A 25,927-nucleotide genomic window follows, 5' to 3' on the forward strand; every position below is an offset into this window, starting at 1 on the left:
TAGTGTGTGTGTGTGTGTGTGTGTGTGTGTGACTGTGTGAAGGCACCTGTACATGTGTAGAATAAACGCAAATGAATAAATTAGAAACTATGATTAACATGTAATAGATTTCAGACTTATTTTCTTTAGGCCGTTTACGTGATGCTCATGTCCTTAAAGCTCTTGCATTATTTTTTAACCTCTGGATGGAATGTGTAGGATGATACTTGTGTTCTTAAAATATTGGATGGAGTTTTAATCAAGTTTGCATCAACTCCACTCTGCAACATTTTTAATATTTTCCTCAAATGGTGATTTTAGACAATCTCTGCCTCTGCTTATCTATCACTCATTCATTTATTAAGAACCAGTTGTAATTTAGATAAGAATAAACTTACCTTCCAGATGGAAAGACACGAAAGTCAAGAGGACCAGGGACAGAGGACTGGCCTCTATGATGTAAGTGCAGTTCATGTTGTTGTCATATTGCTTTGGGTAGTTTGGAGAAACAATGTAACCTGAAGGATTAGTGAAGTTCCTTCCACATCCTAAGTGGGAAGAAAAAGCCATCATTAGAACATTTGTTCTCCCAGACAACACCTCTTTATCAGTGAGGGAAAGCCTCAACTTTCCTAAGCTCTCTAGAAACATACTCTCTGAGCTACTCCAAATGGAAGCAAAAATAACTAAAAGAACGGAGCTCTGATTTAAAAATAAATATGCAAAATCAGAATATTATATAGTTTTTAGAAAAATGATGCAGAGTTTTGGGCTAAGTAGAAATTTTACCACAAATCCATTGCAAATCACTTAATTTTAAGATATTAAAGGAAGAATAACTTAGCAAAGATTGAAGAGGATTCATGTAGCTAAAGAAATAAAACTAATGAAAAGTGATCTGTACCAGATCAATACGCTTAACAGTTTTAAAATATCTTATTATATTATAGAAAAATATGTTCTTTTCATTACCATTGTAATATGGCTATAAAAATAATACCTGCTTCATAAAAATGGTTGAATTTACTAATCCCAACTCAAAAAAGTCTCACATGATTCCCAGGTGTCAGAAATGAAGAGAACTACCTTTTTACCACTAAAATGACATCTGTTTTATCTGACCACTAACTAGTTAATCCACACACTCCCTATCTATCACATCGATACAAAATATCAGTATCCTTTTAAACTGATATTAAAACACACACATACACAGACACAACGAACCAAGTGAAGACCTAAAATTAGGTCTGCGGTGGTCTTTTGTTACTGCCTTTACACCACACTCTTATTCATGTCTGAAATACCTGTTCACTGCATTATTTCCTCTGATTCCTTTCGTCAAACTTTTCCCTAAACAGTGGCTGGCAAATAGGTGCTACTTGATTTAATTCAGCCAACAAGCACACACACCACTGTGTCTCAGACTTGAAAACTACACGTCCCACTCTTCTACCTGGTGAGTAGTTGTCAGAGAAGGAAGGGGAAAACCCGAAGAAAGCGCCCCCAAGGTTGACTGAGCGTGAGAATCCCCTGGGTGAGAGCTCACAGTGCAAGTCCTGCATTCCGACAGGCCTGGGGGGAAGACCGTGTTTTTACAGCCCCAGGGGAGTTCCATGCAGGCAGGCAATGCGCTTCAGCCCCGGCCTGCTGATTGTCTACTAATTACGGCCTCCTGGGCTTCTGCCCAATTCCTGCCCCATGCGGATTTTAGGGTTAATTTCAGACATTAGCGACGGGCACTCAGGCCTTCTACATCATTTCTCTACTGACCTACGGTTGGATTCAGTTCCATTCTTGCTGATTTGGAAGGAAGGGCGCACTCAGGAATAGGTGGCCCACCCAGACTTTCCCCATGGACCTCCAGACCAGCCAACCCTGGAGCAGACCCCTTCTCCCCAAGCCTGCCTGTGGCAGCCACGCCCTTCCAAGGGCCCCTGGGTTTGGTTTTCGGCGCTACTTACGGCTAACGAAGGATGCAGAGAAGCCCTGAGCTGGGACCTCCTGCGACTGGAACACAGCAGTGAAGGCGTTTCTGGGCGTGATGACGGGACCCGGGGCCACGTTCCCACAGCTCGAGGCTAACAGGGCCTGGTCGGCCTCCTGAGTGCCTGCCCACACCTGGCAAAGCCAGAAACATGACTTAGCGCTCCAGGTTTTCCCTCGTCAATGTTTAATTTGTGCTCAGGCTGGAAAATAATAGCACTCAGGTGTATATAGACTAAACGTAATAGTAAATAAAACACACAAATCTGCAATATTTTCTTTTGAGAACCATTTCTTTAGGCTGCTTTTTTATAGTATAGCCCGTTCGTGACTCTTGCAAGGAGACTGTTCATTTTTGTGTATCTAGGCAGTGATTTAAAAAAAAAAAACAACCCTCAATCACTACCCAGTTTAATCACTACCCAGTTTCCTCTTGCTGTTTCCTAGTTGACCTGATCTAGCTCAACTTGCTACATGCCGGGGGAAACAGAGCAGCATGTGTGCTACTGTGGGGTTTACCATTTGTCCTGGATGGCTGGCAAAGTGTGGGTTGCAAGTAGAGAAGATTTACCAAGCACGAAGCCCATGGGAAGAAAGTGGATATGAATTCCAGGTCTACATGTAATTGGCATGACTTGGGATAAATCATGGAAGACTTCCTGGCACTGTTGAATTTTAAGGTTCATTTTGAAGAAAGGATGAGATTCAGTCTCTCTGCAATTCACTAAAGACTGCGTCACCAACTCCCAGGTAGACCCTGGCCACTTTACAAGAAGCAAATGATGATATGCTCATTTGAGAAATAGTTGCTGGGGAATAGATTGTGAGGATCAAAATTCCAACTTTGATCAAACCAATCCTAGACCAACCTAGGGAAGGATATTAATCACAGAATCACGTTTAAATGCAAATTCCAACTGCGAAAGGAGCTGCTGAGTGTGTAGGAGGGGCTTTGCCTGACTTCAAGAGAGGCCTGAAGAAGCCCCAGGGGCAGGAAGGGGCAGGGCTAGTTGAAACAGAGCGAAAACTGAGTCAGGAGTGAGGCGGGCTGCAGTCAGTGCAAGCCCCGTGGCAGGTCAGGGGTCCGGGCCACATCCTGAACGTGGCAAGGGGCCTCCAGGAGGCTTGAAGCTCACAGCGGAGACGAGAAGGAAAAGAGAGGACACTGGGAGATCAGCCAGGAGTCTGTGCAGTAGTTCAGGCAAGAGATCATGGTATCTACAGTGTTGAGTCACTCAAGGAAAATATTGATATTAGGTGATAAATGCACATTATTGGGGGAAAAGGACGGTTAAACTTGTTTAACCAGTGAGTCTCAACCGGGAGCAATTTTGCCCTTCCTGGGGGCATTTGGTGATGTCTGCCAGTGTTTTCAATGGTCACATTTGGTGTGGGCGTGGCATGTAGTGGGCAGAAGCCAGGGGAGCTGCTGAGCGCCCTGTGATGCCCCTCCCCAAACCCCCAACTAAGAATTATCTAGCCCGGGAAGGCAAGAAGGTAATTGGGTTTGGATTAGTCTTACTTAACTGTTCAACATTCCCTTCACATCAAGTTACTCATTCTGAACATATCACTCTCAGGACTATTCCTCAAACAAAGCAATCACACACCAAGCCGTTACAAACATTTCTAGTAGCAAATCAGCGCAGGGGAAGAGGTGTGAGGTAACGCCAGTTCAGGGCGCCATCAGCTCTTTAAAGTTGTATCATTTCAATTGATTCTCAAACACTGCGAATCCTGCTGTTAATCATCTTACTGAGGTCCAATTATATTTGCCATTTATGAGATATGGGAGGTGCCTGGGACTGGAACAAAAGCAAAGATATTCTGCCAAATCAAAAGATAAAAAAAGGTCAAGGGGGCTTCCCTGGTGGCGCAGTGGTTGAGAGTCCGCCTGCTGATACAGGGGACATGGGTTCGTGCCCCGGTCCGGGAAGATCCCACATGCCATGGAGCGGCTGGGCCCGTGAGCCATGGCCGCTGAGCCTGCGCGTCCGGAGCCTGTGCTCCGCGGCGGGAGAGGCCACAGCAGTGAGAGTCCCGCGTACCGCAAAAAAACAAACAAACAAACAAAAAGGTCAGGAAAGAAGTGCACACCCCCTATTTTCCCTAATATCCCCTTTATGTCGCCTGACCCCCTGCCTTTAACTATCCCGGGAAACAGTATACAGAAGTTTTCTAACCACATTCTGTTAAACTGTAAACATGACTTACAGAGAGATCTGCACATGCTACTTCTACAAACATCACTCAAGAGGTGAAGTGATAAGAGCTAAAACTTTTAGGAAAGAATCTCCAGTTCTTTAACAAAGAACTTCAAGAATCCTCACGGGCTTATACTTTTCTGAAGCCATTAATTATGGATCTGACATCTCTACCTTGTGGCTCAAGAACACGGGCGTTATAATGATAATCATGGTAAAGACTTGTTAAATATTCATCACTACCTGTCAGTCAAGATCTCATTTCATTGGTTCTATGACCTAGAACTCATTTAAATGATATTGGACCTACAAAACGTTACAAAACTGTCAAAAACTTTCTGACGTTTCTTAAGGTTTGTACAATTCAGCCTGGCTTTAGGTGATATTTTATCACTCAAGCAATTTAAAAAGAACGTTTCCTGAGTATCTGCAGATTCACACGCAGTTGTAAGATACAGAGAAATCCCCTGTACCCATTTCCCAGATTCCTCCAACAACAACAGCTTGTAAAACTGTAATGTAATATCATAACCAGGACGCTGACTCGACACAGTCCACCCGTCTTACTCAGTTCCCCAGGCTCACGCACGTGTGTGTGTATTCAGTTACATACAAGCTTATACCACCACATTCAAGACACCAAGCAGGTCCAACACCGAGGTTCCCTGGAGTCGCCCTTTTATAGCCACACACGACTCATGCCCACACTCACATCTTGCTAACCTCTGGTAGTCTGTCCTCCGTTTCTAAGCATTGTCATTTCAAAACTATTATGTAAATGGAACAACAGAGTATGTAACCTTTGGGGACTGGCTTTTTTCACTTGGTTTAATTCTCTGGTGATTTGTTCAGATCGTTAGCCTGTCAAAAGTTTATTTCTACCGAGGACTTGTACTCCACGGTACGGAGGTACCGGAGTTCACTGAACGATTCACCTGTTGAAGGACATGTGCACTGATTCCAGTCTTTGTCTACTGCCTATAAAGCTGCTCTGAACATGTGTGCACAGGTTTCGGTGCAGACACAGTTTACAGTACTCTGGGAGAAGTGCCCAGGAGTATACTTGCTGGGTCTTATGGTGAGTGCACGTTTAGTTTTACCAGAAGGTGCCAAGCTGTTTCTCAGAGTGGCGTGCCATTGTACGTTCCCACTGGCAACGCTGCAGGCTTGGCAGGGTTTGGTGCGGTCGCTGTTTTTATTCTGGGCAGCCTGACAGGTGTGTGGCAATCGTTGTGGTTTTAAGTCTCATTCTTCCTCATGGCTATGTAGTGATGTTGAACATCTTTTCGTATGTTTATTCACCACCCGAATATCCTCTTCGGTGAAATATCTGTTCATATCTTTTGCCCATATTCTAATTGGACTCTGTATTTTTACTGTTGGGTGTGAGAGTTCTGTCTATACTTTAGATAGTAGTCTGTTGTCAGGTAAGTGCTTTGGAAATCTCTTCTCCCAGTTTGTAGCTTGTCTTTTCATCTCTTTACAGAGGAACATATTTTTAATTTTGATATGGTAAAATGTATTAATTTTTCCTTTTACGGATTATTCTTTGGAGGTTTAGTCTAAGAACTTTTCATCTATCTCTAGGTCCCAAAGATTTTCTGTTCTTTTTCTCCTCAAAGTTTATACCTGTATATTTACATTTAGGTTCATGGTCTATTTTGAGGTTTTTTTGTTGTTGTTGTTTTTTTGCGGTACACAGGCCTGTCACTGTTGTGGCCTCTCCCGTTGCGGAGCACAGGCTCCAGACGCGCAGGCTCAGCGGCCATGGCTCACGGGCCCAGCCGCTCCGTGGCATGTGGGATCTTCCCGGACCGGGGCACGAACCCGTGTCCCCTGCATCGGCAGGCGGACTCTCAACAACTGCACCACCAGGGAAGCCCTATTTTGAGTGAATTTTTGTATAAGGTTTGAGGTTAAGGGCTGCTTGCTGGAGCTGAGCCCCTCTTGCCTGTCTTGTTTACCCACCTCAGTATCTCTTGGCAAAAACTGGAGTCTCAGGCCCAGCAGAGAAAGAGTGTGTTTCCCAGGCCACTGAGTTTTGTCAGAGTTCCAGATGGATCCCACCCGCCAGTGGTTCAGCCTTGCCTGCTGTCAGAGGGATTCCCATTCCATCCAGAGGAGAAACGGGACTGAATAACTTTTCACATTCTACTTTTCCAATGAAGAACTTGAAAGACTTTACTTTGTCTATATATTTGATGTTGACTCAATTCCTGAGAGAGTTCGTTTGTTTCATGAAAAAAGCAATTAGGAAAAGTGTATACGATGTTTTGTTTTACATGTATTATATACAAGTCTAGGATTTTTATTGAAACAGCATGCATGGATCAGTTAGATATAAAACATAATTTGAGAGATCATGTAAAATAACAACAACATCGACAATACAATCCACTTCTACTCATTAGGTGGTTTTATATTCCAAGTACTGAGCACTATTTATGTTATTATATCATATTACGTCTAATGCTTAAAACAGTCCTACTAAAGTAGGAATTATTCTCTTCATTTTACAGCTGAGTAATTTAAAGCCCAGATGTGTAATTGGCTCATAGAGGAACATTCAGGTGGTAAATGCAAGAGATGCGGAGCCCAGGTGAATGTTCTTTCCCCTAGAAGGTGTATGTCCTCTTAGCGATAGAACACATGAGATATAAAATAGCACAGATGGAATAAATTTATAATACAGTTATCACGGTCATAAGTCAATGAATAGTGATGTCAGTGCCACAGGAGCAGTATTTACAACTGGAGAGGAAGAGAGCCTTACTGACTGACCCACGGTCATGATTTTACATGGATGGGTCCCTCACGGTCTGGTCAGCTTGTGGGCGCTTAAGGCTCAGGTGAAGGCTGGCACTAGTGCATGTCTAGCCTTCTGTAATTTTTATAGGATACTCTAAATGTGGCCTGTCATGGTGACTTTGATTCATTTTGTCCTTGAGGGTCTATTAGAAAGAAAGAAAAAAGAAAAGAAGGAGAAAATGAGAAAGAAAGAGAGAGAGAGAGAGAGGGGGAGGGAGGAAGGAGGAAAGAAAGAAAAAGAAAGAAAGAAAGAAAGAAAGAAAGAAAGAAAGAAAGAAAGAAAGAAAGAAAGAAAGAAAGAAAGAAAGAGAAAGAAAGAAAGAAAGAAAGAAAGAAAGAGAGGAAGAAAGAAATCTGCCCTTCTCTCTTTAGTTTCTGTAGAAAGGAAGAACTGTAAATGCTCATGAGAATTTAATAAGGCGAGACAATCTCCTAAATTAAGTGTCTTTGCTTATGTATTAGTGAATGAAAGTCACAGGGCAATGTGTGTTGTGGTCCAAATTTTAACTCCTAGTGGTTGAGGTTTCTCACTTTTTCATTCAAGAAATCCAAGCAGCAAAATTGTCCTTCTCCTCCTTTGAGAGACAGTGAGTCATTTCTAGTCTAAACGTTTACGTTCCTGCAACCAGCTTGGCTCCAATTAAATATACAAGTGCACTGACCTTCACAAAGCTGGTCCGACACTGTCCGTCCCCGCTGGGGATGAGGAAGTTGTTGTCAAAGCTGAGTTCCAAGTGTTTACTTTGGTGAGTAATGACTGTCCAGGAACATCTGACGTTCTCGGGAAAATTCTGAGGCCAGTGGGGGGATCTGATTGTACCATTGTCTAAATGAAGTATTCCACCACAACCTGAAAAATTGTCATGGAAAAAGTCATTACTTTGTGATGAAAATAACAATTTTGGTAACTGAAGACTTCTGGAGAGGACACATTTCTAAGTGTGAGATATCAGTGTGTCTTTCCTTACATATGAGTCTCTGACCTTTGGGGCAGGTCCACAACAAGGACTCTCAGCAAATGGAAGGTCACTGAAGCCACAGGAGGCTACAGCTGTTACTGTTTCGTTACACCTACACTGAACTCACCTGAGACCATTAATCCTTGCCATGAAGAGGACAGACTTCTATCCTGTCTTCAAACAAGAGCAATAATTTTTACTCCCCTTGAGGCTACGTAGTATTTGTGGCCCAACAATCTCAAGCTTTGTATTTTATTGCCACTAACACCTGAGAATACAAGTCTATACTCATCTGCAATTTTACGCTAACATCCTGGACGGGAGAAAATGATTTTGATCATTTAATCTTAAGATTAAATCTTAAGATTAAGATCACTTAATCTTCCATTAAGTAACCTGGTTCGTTCATATTGAAATGCTGATGGATGAACAATAAATTACAGGGATTGAAAGAAAGAAAAATCTAGAACTATTTTGTAATATTAAAGTATGTTCTTAAGAGATGGCAAAAGAAAAAAAAATATGAACTCAAAACAAAATGAAGTTAAAGAGTATTCCCTGTATCTTTTGCTTTTAAACCCTTGGAAAACCAACGGTTCACCTCAGCTCCCCTCTGCTTCAGCAGCGCTCAGAGAGCTCCCCAAACACCTGACTCTTCTAGAAATAGCTGCCCTGTGTGATGCTGCAAGACTATATGAGATCCTGACAAAAGTGTCCAATGCAAGCCTTATATCTTCTGGGAGTTTCCATGAAATGAAATTTCCATGAAATGTCATCGTTTGCAGGTACAACAAGTAATCTTTTGAAATAGAATCTATCATGTTTTGCCCCATACACAGCATTCATTCTAAGTCACAAATCTTATCTTGTCACTTTGCTGCTCAGAACTCTTCAGATAGCTCCCCACTGCTCGAGGGATAATATAGAAGCCAAGGCTCTCCAGGATGTGGACTACTTATTTTCCTGCCCTCAGCTCACCACTCAGCATTCTGCCTCCATGGTCCAAATATGTTCAACTACTTGTGATTCCAACACATATTTTCTATTACTTGTGATTCCCTAGTTGTACCATGGCCCTTTGCCTGTGGAGACAGCACGGTGAAGTATTAAGATCAAAGTTTCTGGGCTCTGCTGTCTTCATTCAAATCTTGACTCTGCTGATCGTCAGCTCCACGAGCTGGGCAAATTATCCACCCATTTCTCCTGTTTCCACCCATGCAAGTGGAGAAAATGTGCACTGATACTGTGTCTTCCTTACAAGGTTGCTTCATGAGATGTCATGTGTAAACATTTAGAATTGAGTCTGACAGAGAGTAGGTACAAAAGGTATACTTGTTGGGCTAGTTAATAAATTTTAAAAATACATCGATGATAAACGACAGTAAGCGCAGAGAATGTTCTTTCTTTTACCCAAAGTCTCTGTGTTCCATGTAGCATAGAAGCCACCGTTTTGCACCGAACGGTCCGTGTTAAAAATCACCACCAGCTGGTTGGAACCCGACTGGATTGTCCTGGGGTTTGAACTTCCACAGTAGTGTCCTATGATGGGTGATCCGGGGGAACCACCGTTTCTGACTGTGACAGCGTCCCAAGCACAGGCTGAATGGGCTTCAATGTCAAAATCACTGAATGTCAGCTGCAGGAGAAAAGGGAAGAAATGAGGAAACACTCTGAGCTGTAAGTGAGCCTATCTACGTAGAGTTCGACTGAAGTCCTTACACACCCTTTTATTTTGTTTTAATTTATATAATTTTGTATTTATGTCTCTTATTTCATTCTCCCTTGTCCTCCTCTATTTTCTTCTTACTGAAGTTTCTCTTGGAAATTTTGAGAAGGGATATTTCTCCCAGAACGGGACTCATTGGGGTCATCCTCAGTCCCCTGGGCTGGGATGGCAACTCATATCAAGAATATAAATACATCTCTTTTCTGGATGGGGAACTATCTTCTATAGAGAGCTTTTCCTGTGCTTGAAAAAGAATGAAAGATATTTCATTCTTCATTAGTTGTAAACTTGTAGATGCCAATGTATATACGCTAATCAGAGAATTTTAGGGAGAAGATGACCTGGATCAAAGCCTATTCTAATCACTTGCTTATTGAAAGAACTCTGTTTCCACACAGGACATGGTACTTTTGTTGTATAATTTCAGAATTATTTTACCCACTAATCAAAACTCACAGTGATGGTGTGGCCTTGTGGGGCTTCCAACAACCAAGAACAGTGGGTCAACCTGTCGTAAGAGGCTGGATAGTTGGGGCTTGAGATCACTCCACTCTCACCTATCTGTACTCCACCACAGTCTGAAATTAGATTGTAAACTTCTAAATAAGAAAGGAAAAAAACCACCAAATTCTGTAAAGCCAAAGTAAATACTACTTATAGCCATCGTACTTTATGATTTAAAAAAAGGACAATAAATGAACAAATAGATGAAACTGTATGAAAGCAAAGTAAAACTAGATGGAAGATTAGAAATAAACAGAATCCCATATAGTGTTAATCAAATGGAATCACACAGTGAAGGCAGGCTCAAGTTTGATACAAAGGAGAAGGAAGATTATCTGAACCATAAATGGAGAATAATTAGATGAGCATAGAACTGACAGTAAATGCACTAGGGACAAAGGAAAGAACATTGCCTTTCTTCAAAACACTAGGCCTGTGAAAATAAATGTAAGCTTGAAGAATATGATGAGGACCATAACTAAAGACTTTGTCGTTTGACAACAAGAACATATATTGTAATCAGCTACCAAAGTGTATATTAGTATAGCAAGTTGAAACATGGATACATTTCCAAAGCATGGTATGGTCTGATGTTCCACACAAATAATACTGCTTCCTGAAATCTGACTCTTTTCTTTCAATCTGAGAAAGAAAAACCAGCTGGCAACATGGTTGACTGAATAGATCATCAATCTCACTCTTTTCTCCAACCAACCATTTGGTTATAACACAAAGAAATGTTAAATAAAATTATAACCAAAATATATTTGATTCACAGCCCAACTTAATGGAAAGAAAGGAGATCTCTAAGAACTATAAACAATAAATGTACTCAAATTCCAAGGGGTATCTTAAACTGAGAGTGTGTCGGTCTAAGAGGATAAAGAATCAAGATGTGGGCCCCAGGAGTTGTGGTTTGAGGTTTGATGATCAGGCAAAAAGAGAACATATGGCCTTGGACCTCCACAAAAGCAAGGGCTTTTACATAAAGTTTGGAATCTAAAAGGACTGCCATATTAGTGAAATGGACTAGGAAGACTCTAATGGCCCAGAGAAGCAGCAAGGAGGAGTACTGTCTGTCTTGGGCTGAATTTTCAGGTACAAACTGAATGTCACAGATACAAATCTAGCACAAAACATTGGTAAATTTTGTTTAGTAATATGTCCAAAATACACATGATGGCCAAGTAGGGTCTATCCCAGAAATGAAAAGATGGTTTAACAAGAGAAAAATCTTTTAATACAATTTTTCACATTAACACATTAAAGTAGGAAAAAAATAGGATCATCTCAATAGATGCAGAAAAACCATTTGCTAAAATCTGACAGTTAAAAAAAAAAACAAAAAAAATTTTTGTACACCATGAATTGAAGAGACTTCCTTTAATGTGATAAGGAGTATTTATTGAAAACCTATGAGAAGCCAGTTTATTTAACAATGAAATGTTACAGTCATTCACATTAAGGTCAGAAACAAGATGCTGTCATCCCTTGCATTTGACATTATGATGGTGGCCTTAGCTAGTGAAATAAGACAAGAAAAAGAAATCAAGAATTGGGATTGAAAGAGAAAAATTGCTATCAATTTGCAGAGATATGATTGTTTACGCAGAAAAACCAGAGGTAATTTATAGACAAAATACTAAAACTAATAAGAGTCTAGCAAGATCTGTGGGCTAAAGATTGATGTATTAAAATTTAAAAATTCCTAGATATAGGCCACAACCAGCTAGAAAGTATAATTAAAAATGTCTCATTGACACTACCAACAAAACCAATAAATAAACCTAGAAATACATCTAACAAAATATATGTGAGATCTTTATGGAAAATGTCATTAAAAAATTTATGTATTATGTTATTGCCAGAGTTGGAGAGCTTATCATAAGTCTTACCTGTAAAGGAATACTGTGCATGGAATCCAACATGTTCTACACGTTCGTTGGTGACAAAGTGTATCCATACCTGAGGATAAGGTATAACCAGTGGCATGCTAGGTTCTGAAGCCCCACAAAGTCTCCATATCAGAAGCCCATCAGCATTACCTGAGCAGAATAACACACCAGTGTCACCATATATATATCTTTTGAAAAATATATCCAATGAATTCAGTGGGAACAAATAATAAAAAAATTTTAAGCTATTACATTGATGCACATTTAAATTCTGGTTTAATAGCAGACATTTCACAAATCTCCTTTCTATCTTTCTCAACTACAAAGGAAAGAGTGCCTCCAATGGGTAAAAAAGAATGCTTTTTTTGGTATGGGCCTCTTTCTCTATCATAGGTGTCATTTTGTTCCAATTCATGTTTTCATAATTATTGTTTAGCATATCTAAACAGAGACACAACTGTTAAAAAACTTAAAAAAAAGCTTTTGGCTGTGCTTTTTTCTTTTTTTAAGGAGTAAAAAACACAATATCAATAGTGACAAAATACATCAGCAAGATAAAAGTGATAATTACCTAAAATTTTAATAATTTCTTCACTGTATTTAATCAACTAAAATGAATGGGATATTCCATACTCAAGCTAAGAACTATCAGATTTGGAGGTATTTTTGTGAATATTATTTTCACAGTAATTTGATGATCATTTACTGCTCACACTTATCTCCTCACGGTTTAGTCTGTCAGACAACATCACTGACCTTAAAAGTCAACAAAATATAGTATTCTAACTGTCTCTAAAATGAGGGAATCGAGAGAAGATTGCATTTAACTGAATGAAATTTGATAGATAGCTGCTCTGTTTGATTCTATAAGCCAGTGGTTTTGAACCAAGCAGAGGGGCTGAGGATTTATCAGAATCCCGTGCAGAACATTCTCAAACTACAACTTCCGTTTCCCTCATAAGCCTTTTCTAGGTTCATCTACCTCCAAGAGGCCAGATGATTCTTCTGCTGAGGCAGTTGGTCTGTGACCATAAACTTTATCAAATTCTCTTTCTGCCCTCCATGTTCCCAAAGCCAGCATCAATTTCTACAGTTGCCCCAGTACATTGTCACCAGCAAACTGCATTAGCGTTCAGCCTCCTTTTCTTTAAATTTTGCAATAACATGGAACCCAGTGAGCCTTAGACAGCATAGCTGATATATTGATATACTGTTACTTTTCTCCCTCTTTTTTTTTTTTCTTTAGGGGGAAAAGAGTGCCAATGTAACACTGGGGACAATTCAATGGATAACCTGTGCTTCCACTATAGGAAAGAACTAAAATGGATTTATCAGCCATGAATGCAGATTTTTAAAAAATTCTTAAGATGATTATAGTTTACCAGGTATAAATCCATTTCTATTATGAAAACAAAGACAAACTTGACTGCTTCGGGGATAATTTCCTAACCAGCTTCTATGTGCTTCTCCGTTTAATGCACTGCGAAGTTTCTTTAGACTTCTAAGGCCTAAGGAGAATTCCACGGCCTCTTCTGTGAATCCTGTAAATTCAGGAAACCACCAGCACACATTCTGACCATGTTACGTTCTAGTCTCTGAAGAAAGAAGTCTTGAGTAGATGAGAGTTGAAGGGACCACTTGAACGCATTAACAGAGCAAAGACAAACCGGAATCTCTCCTGGGTAAATGTCACATCAACTGAGACACAGGGTCTAGTCGAAAACACTGATCCATCTCATTCCTTGTTTATAAGGCATGTTGTCCCCAGCCGGGCACGTGCAGAATGATGGCTTGGTCTGAACAGTGCTCTTCTGGATCTTATATATAATACATACATTTACAGCCCTGTGTCTCCCTGCATTGCTGGTGGCCTCCAGCCATAAGAAGAAGGCTGCAGGTGAATGGGAGAACATGCTCCTTGATGGGACTCACCCGCTCGGAACTCAAGGACATCAAACTGACAGTCCTGGTGACTTTCTAGGTAAAAATCCTCAAAATGAATGTAAATGGAGGAGTTTCCCTGGTGTGGATTGCTGAGCGTCCATTCGCAGTTTAGGTTTCTTGAGTAATTACTGACTCCATCGTAGCCAGGAGAAGTAAAGTTTCCCACAACGGAATTTGTAAGGGACCCACCACACACTGAGAAAACAGAAGGCAACAGAGAAAGTAGTTGTCAGATCCATGCCATAGCAGAAGATACAAAGAAGACAGAAAAAAATAACTACAGCAACCACAGCAGCTTCTTATTGCTTTGATTTGTTTCTCTAGATGAAGTCAGGTCAGGGCTGTGGGTGGGGGGCTGCCTCCTCATGCCGCCTACAGAAGTGGCTTCTGTGGATTTAGAAAGAAAGATGTACAAAAACAAGCAGCTTCTTTATTTTCCTGAAGATGTAGATTAGGTGGGTGGGGTTTGGCCATGTGTCAGTATCTCCTAACGTGAGCCTGTTGTTCATTAGCATTTAATTTAGAGCAACATCTAAATAAAATGGTGGTCCCGATGGCTATTGCTTAGAATTTAGTTTAGAATTTAATTGGATAAAATTAAATTTAATTTTTAAATTAAAAATTAGAGAATTTAATTGGATAAAACAGATAATATAACATTGGCATTCCAGTGAATTGGCTCCTTTTTGATAGGGAACGAATGCTCCTTGTATCAATGAAATAACTTAAAGGTCTTAAAAAAATATTCAGTTCCACTCTTCCTAAATTTTAAAGCTCTTAGATAATAACAACAATCCAGAAAGTAGGAGGATATTTACAACAGAAAGGCCACATCTTGCTAATTTTAAACGCTCTGTATCGTCTGTGAACCCCCTCAGTCACGTATGCTGGAAATCTGTATAAGGATGGATGGATGCCTAAGAAACAATAAAATCCGTGTGTCTTCAATTACTTTACTTACTCTCCGGGAGTAAGCTGCCCCTCAAGAGGTAGTTATCCTCTTCCAGGATAAAAGAGCTGACCAAGGGCTGCGGGACTGGCAACCAACTATTACGGCGACACTGCATGGAACTGAGCTAGAAGCTCTTCTAACAGCATTTTCTAAATTTTCTAATTCACAACAGCAGTTTTCTTTCCAAAACTAGAGGTTTCTGCCTTCTGTTTTGGGGGTTTTGTGGTTGGGTTTTCTATCTGGTTATGTTTGTCTTTTGTGGAAGATCCGAGGTGTGACTTTGATCTCTAAAGGGGACATGCATGGCTCCACTGCTGTCGGCAGTAGCTGTGGGACACCTGCAGCGCAGACGATAACACAGGTGTATTTGTAACATCCTCTATTACCTGCGTCTTCACTGGACGTATAGGAGGCAGAGAAGCCTCCATATGGCCTGGATCCATCAGTGAAATAAACAACCTTCATTGTATTTCCCGAAGATTTGATCTCATTGGTACCATTCACGCTGCTACACAGTTTCTCTAGCTGGGGTGAGTTACTTCTAATGCCATTAAATACCTGTTGGAAAACATAGTTTAACCTTTAGACACAGTCCATCTGACTGAGTATTTCCTAGGAGGTTACGTTCCCAGACCAGACACAATTCCTTCTAAGAAAACTCTGTGCTAAAATGCATTACTTAACAACATGGGCACTTAGCCCAGTGCCACAAGCCACCACGTTACCTGGAGCACATTTTGTGGCCTCAGGGTCACTGCACTAAAATGGAAGTATTGCAGTCATGCCCTCCTGCCATGTGGTGACAAGTGAAAAACTGCTGTGCTCTTTGCAACTGGAAACTGTGATCAAAACGTAAAGAAGCTATGCCAACACGCTCACATCTTAGTTCACAGAGTTCACTGGGGAACAGTTTTGTTTAACAATCCCTCAGGACCTTTGATATTTGGAAAGAAGGCTTAAATGTTAATCTCTGATGATCTGAAGTATAGAAGAGCTCAATTTTTTTTTTTTTTTTTTTTTTTGCGGTATGCGGGCCTCTCACTGTTGGGGCCCCTCCCGCTGCGGAGCACAGGCTCCGGACATGCAGGCTCAGCGGCCATGGCTCACGGGCCCAGCCGCTCCGCGGCATGTGGGATCTTCCCGGACCGGGGCACGAACACGTGTCCCCTGCATCGGCAGGCGGACTCTCAACCACTGCGCCACCAGGGAAGCCCAAGAACTCAAATATTTTTAAATGCCATTTTTTTATTGGAGTATAACTGTTTTACAATGTGTTAGTTTCTGCTGTACAACGAAGTGAATCAGCTGTATGTATACATATATCCCCTCCCTCTTGGACTTCCCTCCCACCCAAGTAATTTTAAAAATCAATCTCAATATAATAGTTCTTTCCTACTTAGTCATGCATTCAAAGCTTCAATTTTCTTTCCGGTTTGAATTTTTAAAAATGGACTAGAGTATTGTGGACTCCAAAATATTCAACAACTCCAGTTATACACATAGTTATGACAATTGGCAAAATGTTATTCTACTTCTTTACACATCCAAGGGAATATTTCAGCACAGCTCAAGAAAGATCCAGAAGTAACTAAACAATAATAGATTGAGCGAGTGATAGTCCCGTTTCTAAAAAGGACTTGAATGGCTTACGATTAGAAATAATGAGGCAGAGTGGGACACTAAGAGCTATGGAGAAGGATAATGTATTCCATAACAAAAGCTGTACGCTTTTTTGTTTACTGTAATTGATCATTAAATTTTGTTCTTCGGGGGCTTCTGGTTTAAAGTGACTTCCGGCTCATAGGACAGGACACAGAGCTTCCTATCATTTACTGAGCATGGACAAAATGCCAGGCTCTGCTAATAACCCACTGGGATTACCTTATCCAATTAGCAAAACAACCTCTCAGACATATAATATTACCCCTGTTTTCCAGATTAAGACACTAGAATTCAGAAAGATTATGCAATTTGCCAAAGTTCAAAGAGCCAGTAGTAATAAAATTGGGATTCAAATTATCCCTCTGATTCCAAACCATGAAGTAATGCATAAGGAAACAGAAAGTGACAAGTATTTCAATAATTCTAAAAACAGGAATGGGCAACACACTGCCAGAATCAAAACGGATTATTCACAACTAAAAGGCTAATGGAATATGTGCAAAACCATGATCAACGGCCTTTATCCCATTGACAGAGGCAACCGGACGTGGGAAGTGCTTGTGGGTGCATCTTAGGGTGTCAGTCAAGGAACAGAAAAGAGGTCAGTGTGGTTGGGTCCTAGTGAGCAAAAGAGGAGGGGGGTTTGAGATAAGACACATGGGTAGAAGAAGGAAGGGGCAGCAGATAATGTAAGTCCAGTTGGGCCATTATGAAGATGTGGGACTTCCCTCTGAGTGAGAAAAGAAGCCATTAGAGGATTTTCAAGGAAAGCCTCATGGTCTGATTTAGGTTTAAACCCATCACACTGGCTGCTGTGTTGAGATGCAGAGAGACAAGGGTGGAAGCAGAGACCAGTTGGAAGTTATTAAAATAAATCTAAGTGAGTGGCGATGGCGGTCGCAGTGGAGGTAGTGAGAAGGAGTTAGATTCCGGATCTCTTGTAACGATCCAGCCGAGTGAGCTTGCTTATGGGTACGGTTTAAGGATGTGAAAGAAAGAACTCCAAAACAGACATCAGAGCTTTGGACCTGAGCAACCAGAAGTTTGGAACAGTTATTTACTGAGAGAACAAAGACTGGAGAAAGGGCAAGTTGGGTGGAAAATATACTAATATTCATCTACAGTTAATACAGTATAAACGTATATATATCTGTCATTCACAGTTAACACTCACGGATTTCATTAGCTTTCTTTTGCTAAGGGAAGCTAAGAATACTAAGGGTATTATACTTATACTTAAATATAGTATTATACTCAAATATAATATTTGAGAGTATACTAAGGGTATAATCTCAAAGCATGAGCTCGGCAACCTGGAAGACGGTCGACCTTGGTCTTCCAGAGGAGTCACTCGGCACAACCAGCAGAGAACAGTAATGGTGCAGGACCACCATCTGCTTCAAACTTTTGGTGCTGGCTTGTCCTGTGACGCTGGTCCCAATCATAGGCTTAACTTTTCAGTTTACACAGGTTTTTCCATGTGTAATGATCATTTGCTTGAAAATTTATCCTGCCTATGACCCTGATATAGGTTGAGACAACTAACAGTCTCTTAAAACAGCTTTTATAAAAATTATGGCAAACATTTATTGTGACTTTGTTCTATCTAAAATACTTAGAATTTCTGTGAGATACAGTTGCACGGAGGGGAATATTCCTGACCTAGTTTTCTGACTGTGATTTATGGGTCAATAAACTCCTTAAACAATGGACTATAATATCCCTGACGGCAGGGGATACTTACTGTCACATGCTCACTGCTGCAGAATGGATGGTCTTCTAGCCTCAGGTTGTCAAAAGTGAGGGTCACCCGCTGTCCTTCCTGCACAGTGATTCTCCATTCACACATCCAGCCATGAGGGTTTGGGTTCAGGTAGTTGGGAGAAGTGAAGGTCCCAGCAGGGCCCTGGAGATCCCCACCACATGCTGAAGGGGGGGTAAAAAAAAGAGAGAGAAGAAAATAAAACCCAAAAGCCTAAGAAAACTTCCAATCTAATCCTATAAGGAATGTTCTCAAAAGTAAAGCATTTTTTTTATTGTCCCACTAGACAAAATCAGTGCTCTTATTTATCACTGTATGTACACAAGGACTATCTCTGATATTTAATATTTAATCTCTGCTTCCACAGATGGTAGTTCACTGGCAGCCTTTTGTCATCATGGCCCAAGAAATATGAGAGTCCAGTAAGCGCAGTAATCATCGGAGTCAGGAAAATCAGAGGGCTAAAGTCATCATCCAGTTTTTTCAAGACAAGATCTTTATTTCACACGAGCTTGTCAGGGAATCTGGAATGCAAATTCTGAGTGACTCGAGCGCTAACAGACTGGCTTTCTAAGATGAGGAACGCGGCTCTCACCTCCTGACACCCCTCACAGCATTAGATCCGTTCCTTTGTAGCACTGATTGCAGTTGTGATTTTTCATCTATTGGTGTGACTATTTGATTAATGTCTGCCTCTCCGCTAAACTAGTAAGGCCCAGGAAGACAAGGGTCACGGTGTCTTTGTTTAGTTATTGTCACACCAGTGCCTAAGAGGAGTGTCTATCCAATGTAAGTGCTCAGCTATATATATATATGTATATATATATAAAATGAATCAAAGAACATACCTTCCACGCTGGAGTCAAACCGTAGTCTGAATCCCGAGGCAGTGAGAGAGCCGTCTGTGACAAACCTGACCAAAGCAACATTGCCAGAAGTATCTATGCTGTCAGGAATGGTGTTTCCACAGTATCTGCCCAATAGATTACCTGTGAGAGTCAAATAATTAAGTATTTATATGTCCAGGTGATTGATTTCATTTCACCTCTACTTGAGAAATTCTGCATGTACGAAGAAAAAAACAATAATAGATAAGACCCTGGCCAGGAAGAAATGGTGACCTCTGGCAAGAGAAGCAGGTCCAACATGAATAAAAATCAATATATTCAAGTATATGAGGAAGTGTAACAAAAACAGCAACGAATCAGAGCCGAGGGCAGCAGCACAACGAGGAAGGCTGCTCATGTGGTCAGTGAAGTGGTCCAAGGCGACAGAGTGACAAGCATCCGCCTCATGACATTTCCAGGGTGTGTTACCGTTTCCCTCCTTACCTTACAGGATGCCCCTCAAACATCTGAGCGTAGCCCTGGAAGGTCTCCCTGGAAGAGGATGCCTTCCGGACACAGTGCTCTCAGGATAAGCTATATAATGACACCAGGGCTTTGGGCACTACTGTTTCATGGGTAAGAACTGAGGGAGAGAAAAGCTGGCACTGTCCAGAGCTGACTGATCTGCACTTCTTCGCAAAAAAAAAAAAAAAAAAAAAGTCTTGCCTTACTTGGAAGTGAGGAAATTTCAGAGGCTGAGTGAGTAACCTGTGAAAATAGATAAGCCCAAAAGACAGCAGACATATCTCACTGACCAGACGTATGGTTTTCCCAGATCTCCACGAAGTCTCTTTCACAGCCAGATGAATCCTGAAGGCTAAAGCCTTCAAAGCGGATGGTGAGATAATGTCCCGAGAGTCCCTGGAGATGCCACTCACAGAACAAGTCGTCTGCATACGGAAGCGTTGGGTACCCGCTGCTTTCAATGACTCCACTTTGCCCTGTCACCCTTCCTCCACACTCGGCTGCAGAAAAAGAGCAATATTCTATCACAGGTTTTCTTTTTTTTAATTCAACCAGCACATTTAAAAGCTTTTAGGTGCCAAGTGAACATGAACTGAAGTTTTAAAAATACTGAAAAGGTATGAAATGAAATCTGCTATTGGTGTACAGAGAAATGATACCACAAGTCCAATCTAATAATGGGAAAGGGAAGACGGAAAGATGTTGAATGGCATATTCTGTAACGTCTCATGAATTCTCTTGGGACACTATGTAAGAGCTATTAGCTGCAAGTAGGTTTCATTCCAGAACTAACTGAGAGATTGATAAGGGCCTGCCTAGTACCCTGTGTTAGTGATTCTGTAGACTAAGTCCTAGCTCAGGTAAAAACAATGCTGTGGTCGATTAGTCATGCCTGCCATTTCTGGTTTATCAAATAAACGTGTTACTGTAGTAATGGGTATCTCAGGGCCTTGAAAATTACTATCCAATTATTTCTTATCAGCTGGATGTGGGAGATTGAATTATATACAATTTGCCTCAGGCTATAAAATGACCCATGGTGTAGGTTAAATATTGTTACAACTAGGCTTTTCAAGTTTTGAATGCATTAAATATGTTTGGTTAGTGTTCAGACCCAACAGATACTAAATTCTATGTAATTGTGACCATATTGTAGTGAATCTTCAGAATGTATTATTTATGACTCCTTTTTTAAAGGAAGGAAATCAAAACATTGAATGAATGACCTGGCGCTAGACACTTAGGGGAAAAAACATCTCGATTATCTATTAACGTTGAGGAGGTCAAAGTCACTGTTCTAAAAATAGTTATTTGATTACTAAAGAGTTTTACATTTTAATATTGTACGTATTTCACGACAAGAGGAAGAAACGAGAATTTAACTGGATATGTTTTTCACTAACAAGTTAGGGAAAAATACAAAATATTCAAGTTTACTAAAAAGAGTATTTTTAAATGGAAATTAAAGTAAAAATTAAAATTGATAAATGACTTTGTGGTTTTAAACATTCACATTCCTAACTTACTTCTATCATTAAAGTAACTGAGAAAATTAGGCAGCTAGAAAGGCTTCTTTAAAAATGGCATGATCATTTCAAAAGTTTTAATGCAATTATTCTGTCACTACTTTCTTATTGAATATAAAAATGTTGTTACCTATGGAATACTTGGCCTTGAATCCCACATGAGTGGGGCTGCTGTCAGACCGGAATCTCAAATACATCAGCTCTCCTGAGGACAACTGACTGGCGGGCAGATGAGCTCCACAGAACTTGGAAAGCACTGGTGCATTTGAATCAGCACCGTCTCGCAACTCAAGGTAATTGGACGTACAGCTACAGTGGAAAGAAAATTCTGTTTAGTTTGCAAAGTCCATGGCTTTGACATATTTTGATAATAAAGACTTCACTTTCTCCAAGGGCATTATTAAATCATCATTTCTCTAGTGCTATGTACACAACACAGCGTAGACACTATGACAGGGTCAGTGTAGGTGGTGTGTCACTTCAAAAGGCCATATCATATTTTTCTGAATCATACACTCCAGTTTGTAGCTGAAAAAGACAGGTTTTACATGTACCACAATGAAGAATATGTACTCGCCTTCCATATTCTGTTGGTCTTAGAAATGTAAAGATCATTCTCGAATCAACCCCTAGGAATGTCAAAACACAAGGATTTTGTTTCACGTGATGTTATGACACATGTCACATGACAAAGATGAACTCTCTCTTGATAGCTATGTAACCGGGGCTAAAGGAGAATCTCAGCTGGAATTTTCCGTGTCCCTAAAAGAGGACAAGTATTTACCCAGTATTTCTTGAGAAAGTCAACCAGCCAATTAATGCTCAGTGAGGGGAGAGTGGCATTATATCAGGAGTCCAGAACTGGAAAGCAAAAGCTCTCATACCTAAGCTTTGCACCTGCATGTATTCATGCAGATGTAGACACACGTTTGTTAAATGAAGAGAAAGATACAGATTTTTTTCAATCTATGTAGTTATTCCATCCGTGTTCAACATAGTCAGACAAACGCTCTGGTTTGTAATCTTTAAAGATTCTTACTAAACAGAGATTGGGAAATCGTACTGTCCTTGCTTTTGTCCTGTTTCTGACACTGGTGACCCCGGGTGTCACAAACTTCATTTGTTAAACAGATACTTTATCATTTATGACACTGAGTATGGGGCTGGCCGAATAGATATTCGTCTACCAGAGACACTCTCTTTTTCCTGTGGGAGGAAGAGCGGATAATATAAATCTCAGACAGCCACCCTCCGAGTCTCTCGGAGGATGTGCACAGGGTCAGGAGGGACAGTGTCTGTTTACATCATCTGCTCAGCTGATGGGTGAGTGTCCGGCAGGCAAGGTTTTCAAGCTCCAGGTGTTAAGCATTTCCCTTCCCCGTCCCTAGATTTCCTTTGCCGTATATGCTGCTGAGCGAAGAAGGAGGAAATTGTTCTGAGATGTGACAGCTGAAAAATACTAACTCTGGGTAGGAGGAAAATTAAACGGAGGTGACCTACTTGGGTGTTGCTTCGACACTGAATTGATCTTCAAACTGCAGCCTTATGAGCTTCCCGGGAGGAGCAGCTATGAGCCAGCTGCAGTCAGCGTGCTGCGGATAATGGCTGGGGTGGTTGGGGGAGGTTACGTATCCAGCAGAATCCGCATCGTGGATGTAGATATTGCCCCCGCAGGCTGTCAGGAAACACAGTTAAATCAACCTGCCGTCTGGAGAGAGAGGATGCAGACGACTGCCACCGCCATCTTTAAAGGTCTCTTTATCTGTACCTCCAATATTAATTTCCTTTCATCTGGAATTATCCTCCTTTTCTTTTGTAAGCAAATATCTTCTGAATTTGCTATCAAGGGAGCTACCACATGTATCACTTTTTAACTTGCCAAACCGTATGTCCTCACTGGAAATTTCACTCCTTCCTAAAGCCAACCAAGAGATTATGGTGCACGGCGCGTGCAGCAGCGCATCATGGAAGCGTAACGATATACCCACCACTTCGATAAGCACGTAAAGGCACCAGCACTCTAACTGCCCCCTGACCATTCAGGTCAATAGACTGATGTTTAAAAGACTAGACAGATATACATTTTGTACAACTCTCTGGACATTCACTCCTTATGTTTCTTTGGGATTTAGGTGCATTTGAAGAGCAAGAGATGAATGGTATAAGAAATTTTAGGACCCAGTTTTTTTGAGAAGATAATGAGCTTTTAATACTTTTTGAAAAAGCCCAAAGTGTTAAGTAAAACTACTTTCCTTTTATCAATAAACATTTATTTTTTGGCAATCTCAGCAAACAAACCAAGTAAGAACAATCTGGGTACTTACAATGCCAATGGAGTTAACCTGCTCAATAACTTAGCCTCACAGATACTGAATCTGCTAAATTCTATTGACATTTGTTTCCAACATCATTCAGCCGCTTATGGGCACATCCTGAGTTGTGCCATTACCTAGAACTCCTTCATCTCTGAAACCCTAGACGTTGAGCTCCTTTGACTGCCTTTAACTCCCTTGCTCCTGGTCTTTCCTTCAGATGCTCCTTGCAAAACCCCAATCTGGTGGTTGTGTTCCATTCAAACCATTCATGGAAATTGATGCCACAACACATGCATGTTCTCCACTCTCGACACTGCTAAGCCATCCTCCCGTTTCATCAGATAGATGACAACAGCTATATAAAACCAACTCGACTCCCCAAACCCTTCATCCTCCCCATTCCCTCTCTCATCTCAGCATGCTACTCTGAGTCCTCTTTTAGAAAGGAGAAGTCAGATGAGAAGTCCCTCAATTTTTTACCCCTTATTTGTTACCATCCTTAAAAATTCACCTACATCTCTACCCTCCTTTATTTTCCCCTGTACACTGCCTTCATGTATCTCGGGGTTGGTGTCCCAATCCATTCTGTCTCTTTAGGGACCCTGCTCTATTTAATCCCTCCATTTATCCTGTGCTTTTAATCTCATTCTCTCTCTCTCTCTCTCTCTCCCTTCCCTCCCCACTCTCTCCTCCGTGATACTTTGACCTTTCCACATATCACGAGCTCAAGTAATTTACAGCCACTTTCTTTACGTCCTCCTTCCCCCTTCACTCGTCAACCCTCTGAAAGGACTCCTTTCCTGGTCCCCCATCACCCCACAGTCACTTTACCCAAAGACGTTTGAAATCATTGTTCTGTATCCACAGCAGTTAACGTGTTGACCACACCTTCCTTCTCTACATTGTTGCCCCTGAGCTTCCTGGACATCAGCTCTTCTCCTCCTCCTTTCATCCATTCTCCTCTGAGAATGGACCATTTCTCCTGTCCTTGGGTGCCTCTTTCCAGGCCTTTCCTGGCATTGCTGGAGGTCCCCAGGAATCCCCCTGCAGGCCCTTCATCTTCTCAGTAGAAATAATTTCCTGGCTAAAGTCAGCCACCCTCGTGACTTAAACTGCAACCAGTCTCCTAATGGTTCCCGTATTTCTAGATTCAGCCCAGATCCCTGTTCTGACCTCCAGACTCCTGGTCCAGTGCAGGGTCTACTGGACATCCCGAGGGGACATCATTCAGAGATTTCAAACCGAACATGTCCCAGACTGCCCTTACTACCGACCCGCCGCCCAGAAGTCCGTATACAACTGCATGATCTTCTTACTGACCACCTCGTTTTCTCCTTAATACTTGTTGCCATGTGACATGCTGCATCTCTTATTTATTATCTGCATTTTAACACTGAAATTAAGCTCCATGGGGACATGGATTTTATTCGTTTATTGCTATATCCCCGGGGCCTAGCATAGTGTCTGTCACACGGCAAGTTCTTACTAAATGTTTGTGGGATAAATGGATCCACCAGCCAGAAACCTGGGGGCCATCTACGGCACCCTCCTGTCCCACATCCAAATCCACTCAATTCCGTATTTATAATCTCTCTCAACATCCCTTGTCTTCTGCATGCTTATTGCCATTGCCTTAGCCCAGGACCTAATAATTCCTCCCTGAATTACTCTTTCACCTGCTCTCTCCACCTTAGTCTCTCCCCCTCCACGTGTTTTCAGTGCCGCGGCCACACGGGTGTTTCTAATCTGATAATACCATTCGTGCTTTGGATTAAAACCTTCCAAGGGCCTCCACTGCCTTCCAGTGAACATCTTAACTCCTTTTGGTGCCGCCCTCATGATTCCTGCCTGCTTCACCACCATGACGTTTAGCTCCTTTTGACTCTCTTCTCCAGCAGTTGTGAACTCTTTCAAATTCACGGAAATGCCTTGTTATTGCACAGCCATCGAGAATTGATATGTTGTCACCTCCTCTCTTCACTGACTGGCAAATCTCTGTCAGCTTCCTTCCTCTGGGAGCCTTCTCCCACCCATAGCTCCCGACAGCCCCTCCTTCTAGCCTCATCGTACCGTGTCCTACCTGTGCCTTTGCTCGTATGTCTCCCCCTCTGCACTGAACTCCTCAACAGACTTGGTAGTTTGCACAGTGTGAAGCACTTTGTAAATGTTCAATTAATTAATTAGAATGTCAATCAATCCAGTGAGAATAAAAGCATGGAGCACAGGGACACAGAACTCTCAATCAACCATACTGAAGGAGTGTCCCTGGAGAACGACGGTGTAGGACAAGGCTAATTCGATGCCACAAGTTGTTCACTGAATAACATGTGTTAAGAGCTGAGAAACTGAAGTG

At 41.4% G+C, this 25,927-nt stretch overlaps 1 protein-coding gene across 1 annotated transcript in view; it reads right to left on the minus strand.

Annotated features, from left to right (window-relative positions):
* CUBN (cubilin) overlaps positions 1–25,927 on the minus strand; it is a 263,561-nt gene that overhangs the window by 61,050 nt on the left and 176,584 nt on the right. The window contains exons 44-56 of the mRNA XM_079913331.1: positions 22,760–22,934; positions 21,390–21,568; positions 20,024–20,233; positions 19,230–19,370; positions 18,364–18,545; positions 15,344–15,515; positions 13,994–14,200; positions 12,062–12,211; positions 10,119–10,240; positions 9,347–9,572; positions 7,640–7,827; positions 1,944–2,100; positions 378–527 (exon numbers count right to left, since the gene is read on the minus strand). Coding sequence (XP_079769457.1) covers positions 378–527; positions 1,944–2,100; positions 7,640–7,827; positions 9,347–9,572; positions 10,119–10,240; positions 12,062–12,211; positions 13,994–14,200; positions 15,344–15,515; positions 18,364–18,545; positions 19,230–19,370; positions 20,024–20,233; positions 21,390–21,568; positions 22,760–22,934 — 2,259 coding nt within the window. The remainder of the gene's footprint in view (positions 1–377; positions 528–1,943; positions 2,101–7,639; positions 7,828–9,346; positions 9,573–10,118; positions 10,241–12,061; positions 12,212–13,993; positions 14,201–15,343; positions 15,516–18,363; positions 18,546–19,229; positions 19,371–20,023; positions 20,234–21,389; positions 21,569–22,759; positions 22,935–25,927) is intronic.

The sequence above is a fragment of the Stenella coeruleoalba genome (genome assembly GCF_951394435.1).
Source record: "Stenella coeruleoalba genome assembly, chromosome: 2".
Lineage (NCBI taxonomy): Eukaryota > Metazoa > Chordata > Mammalia > Artiodactyla > Delphinidae > Stenella > Stenella coeruleoalba.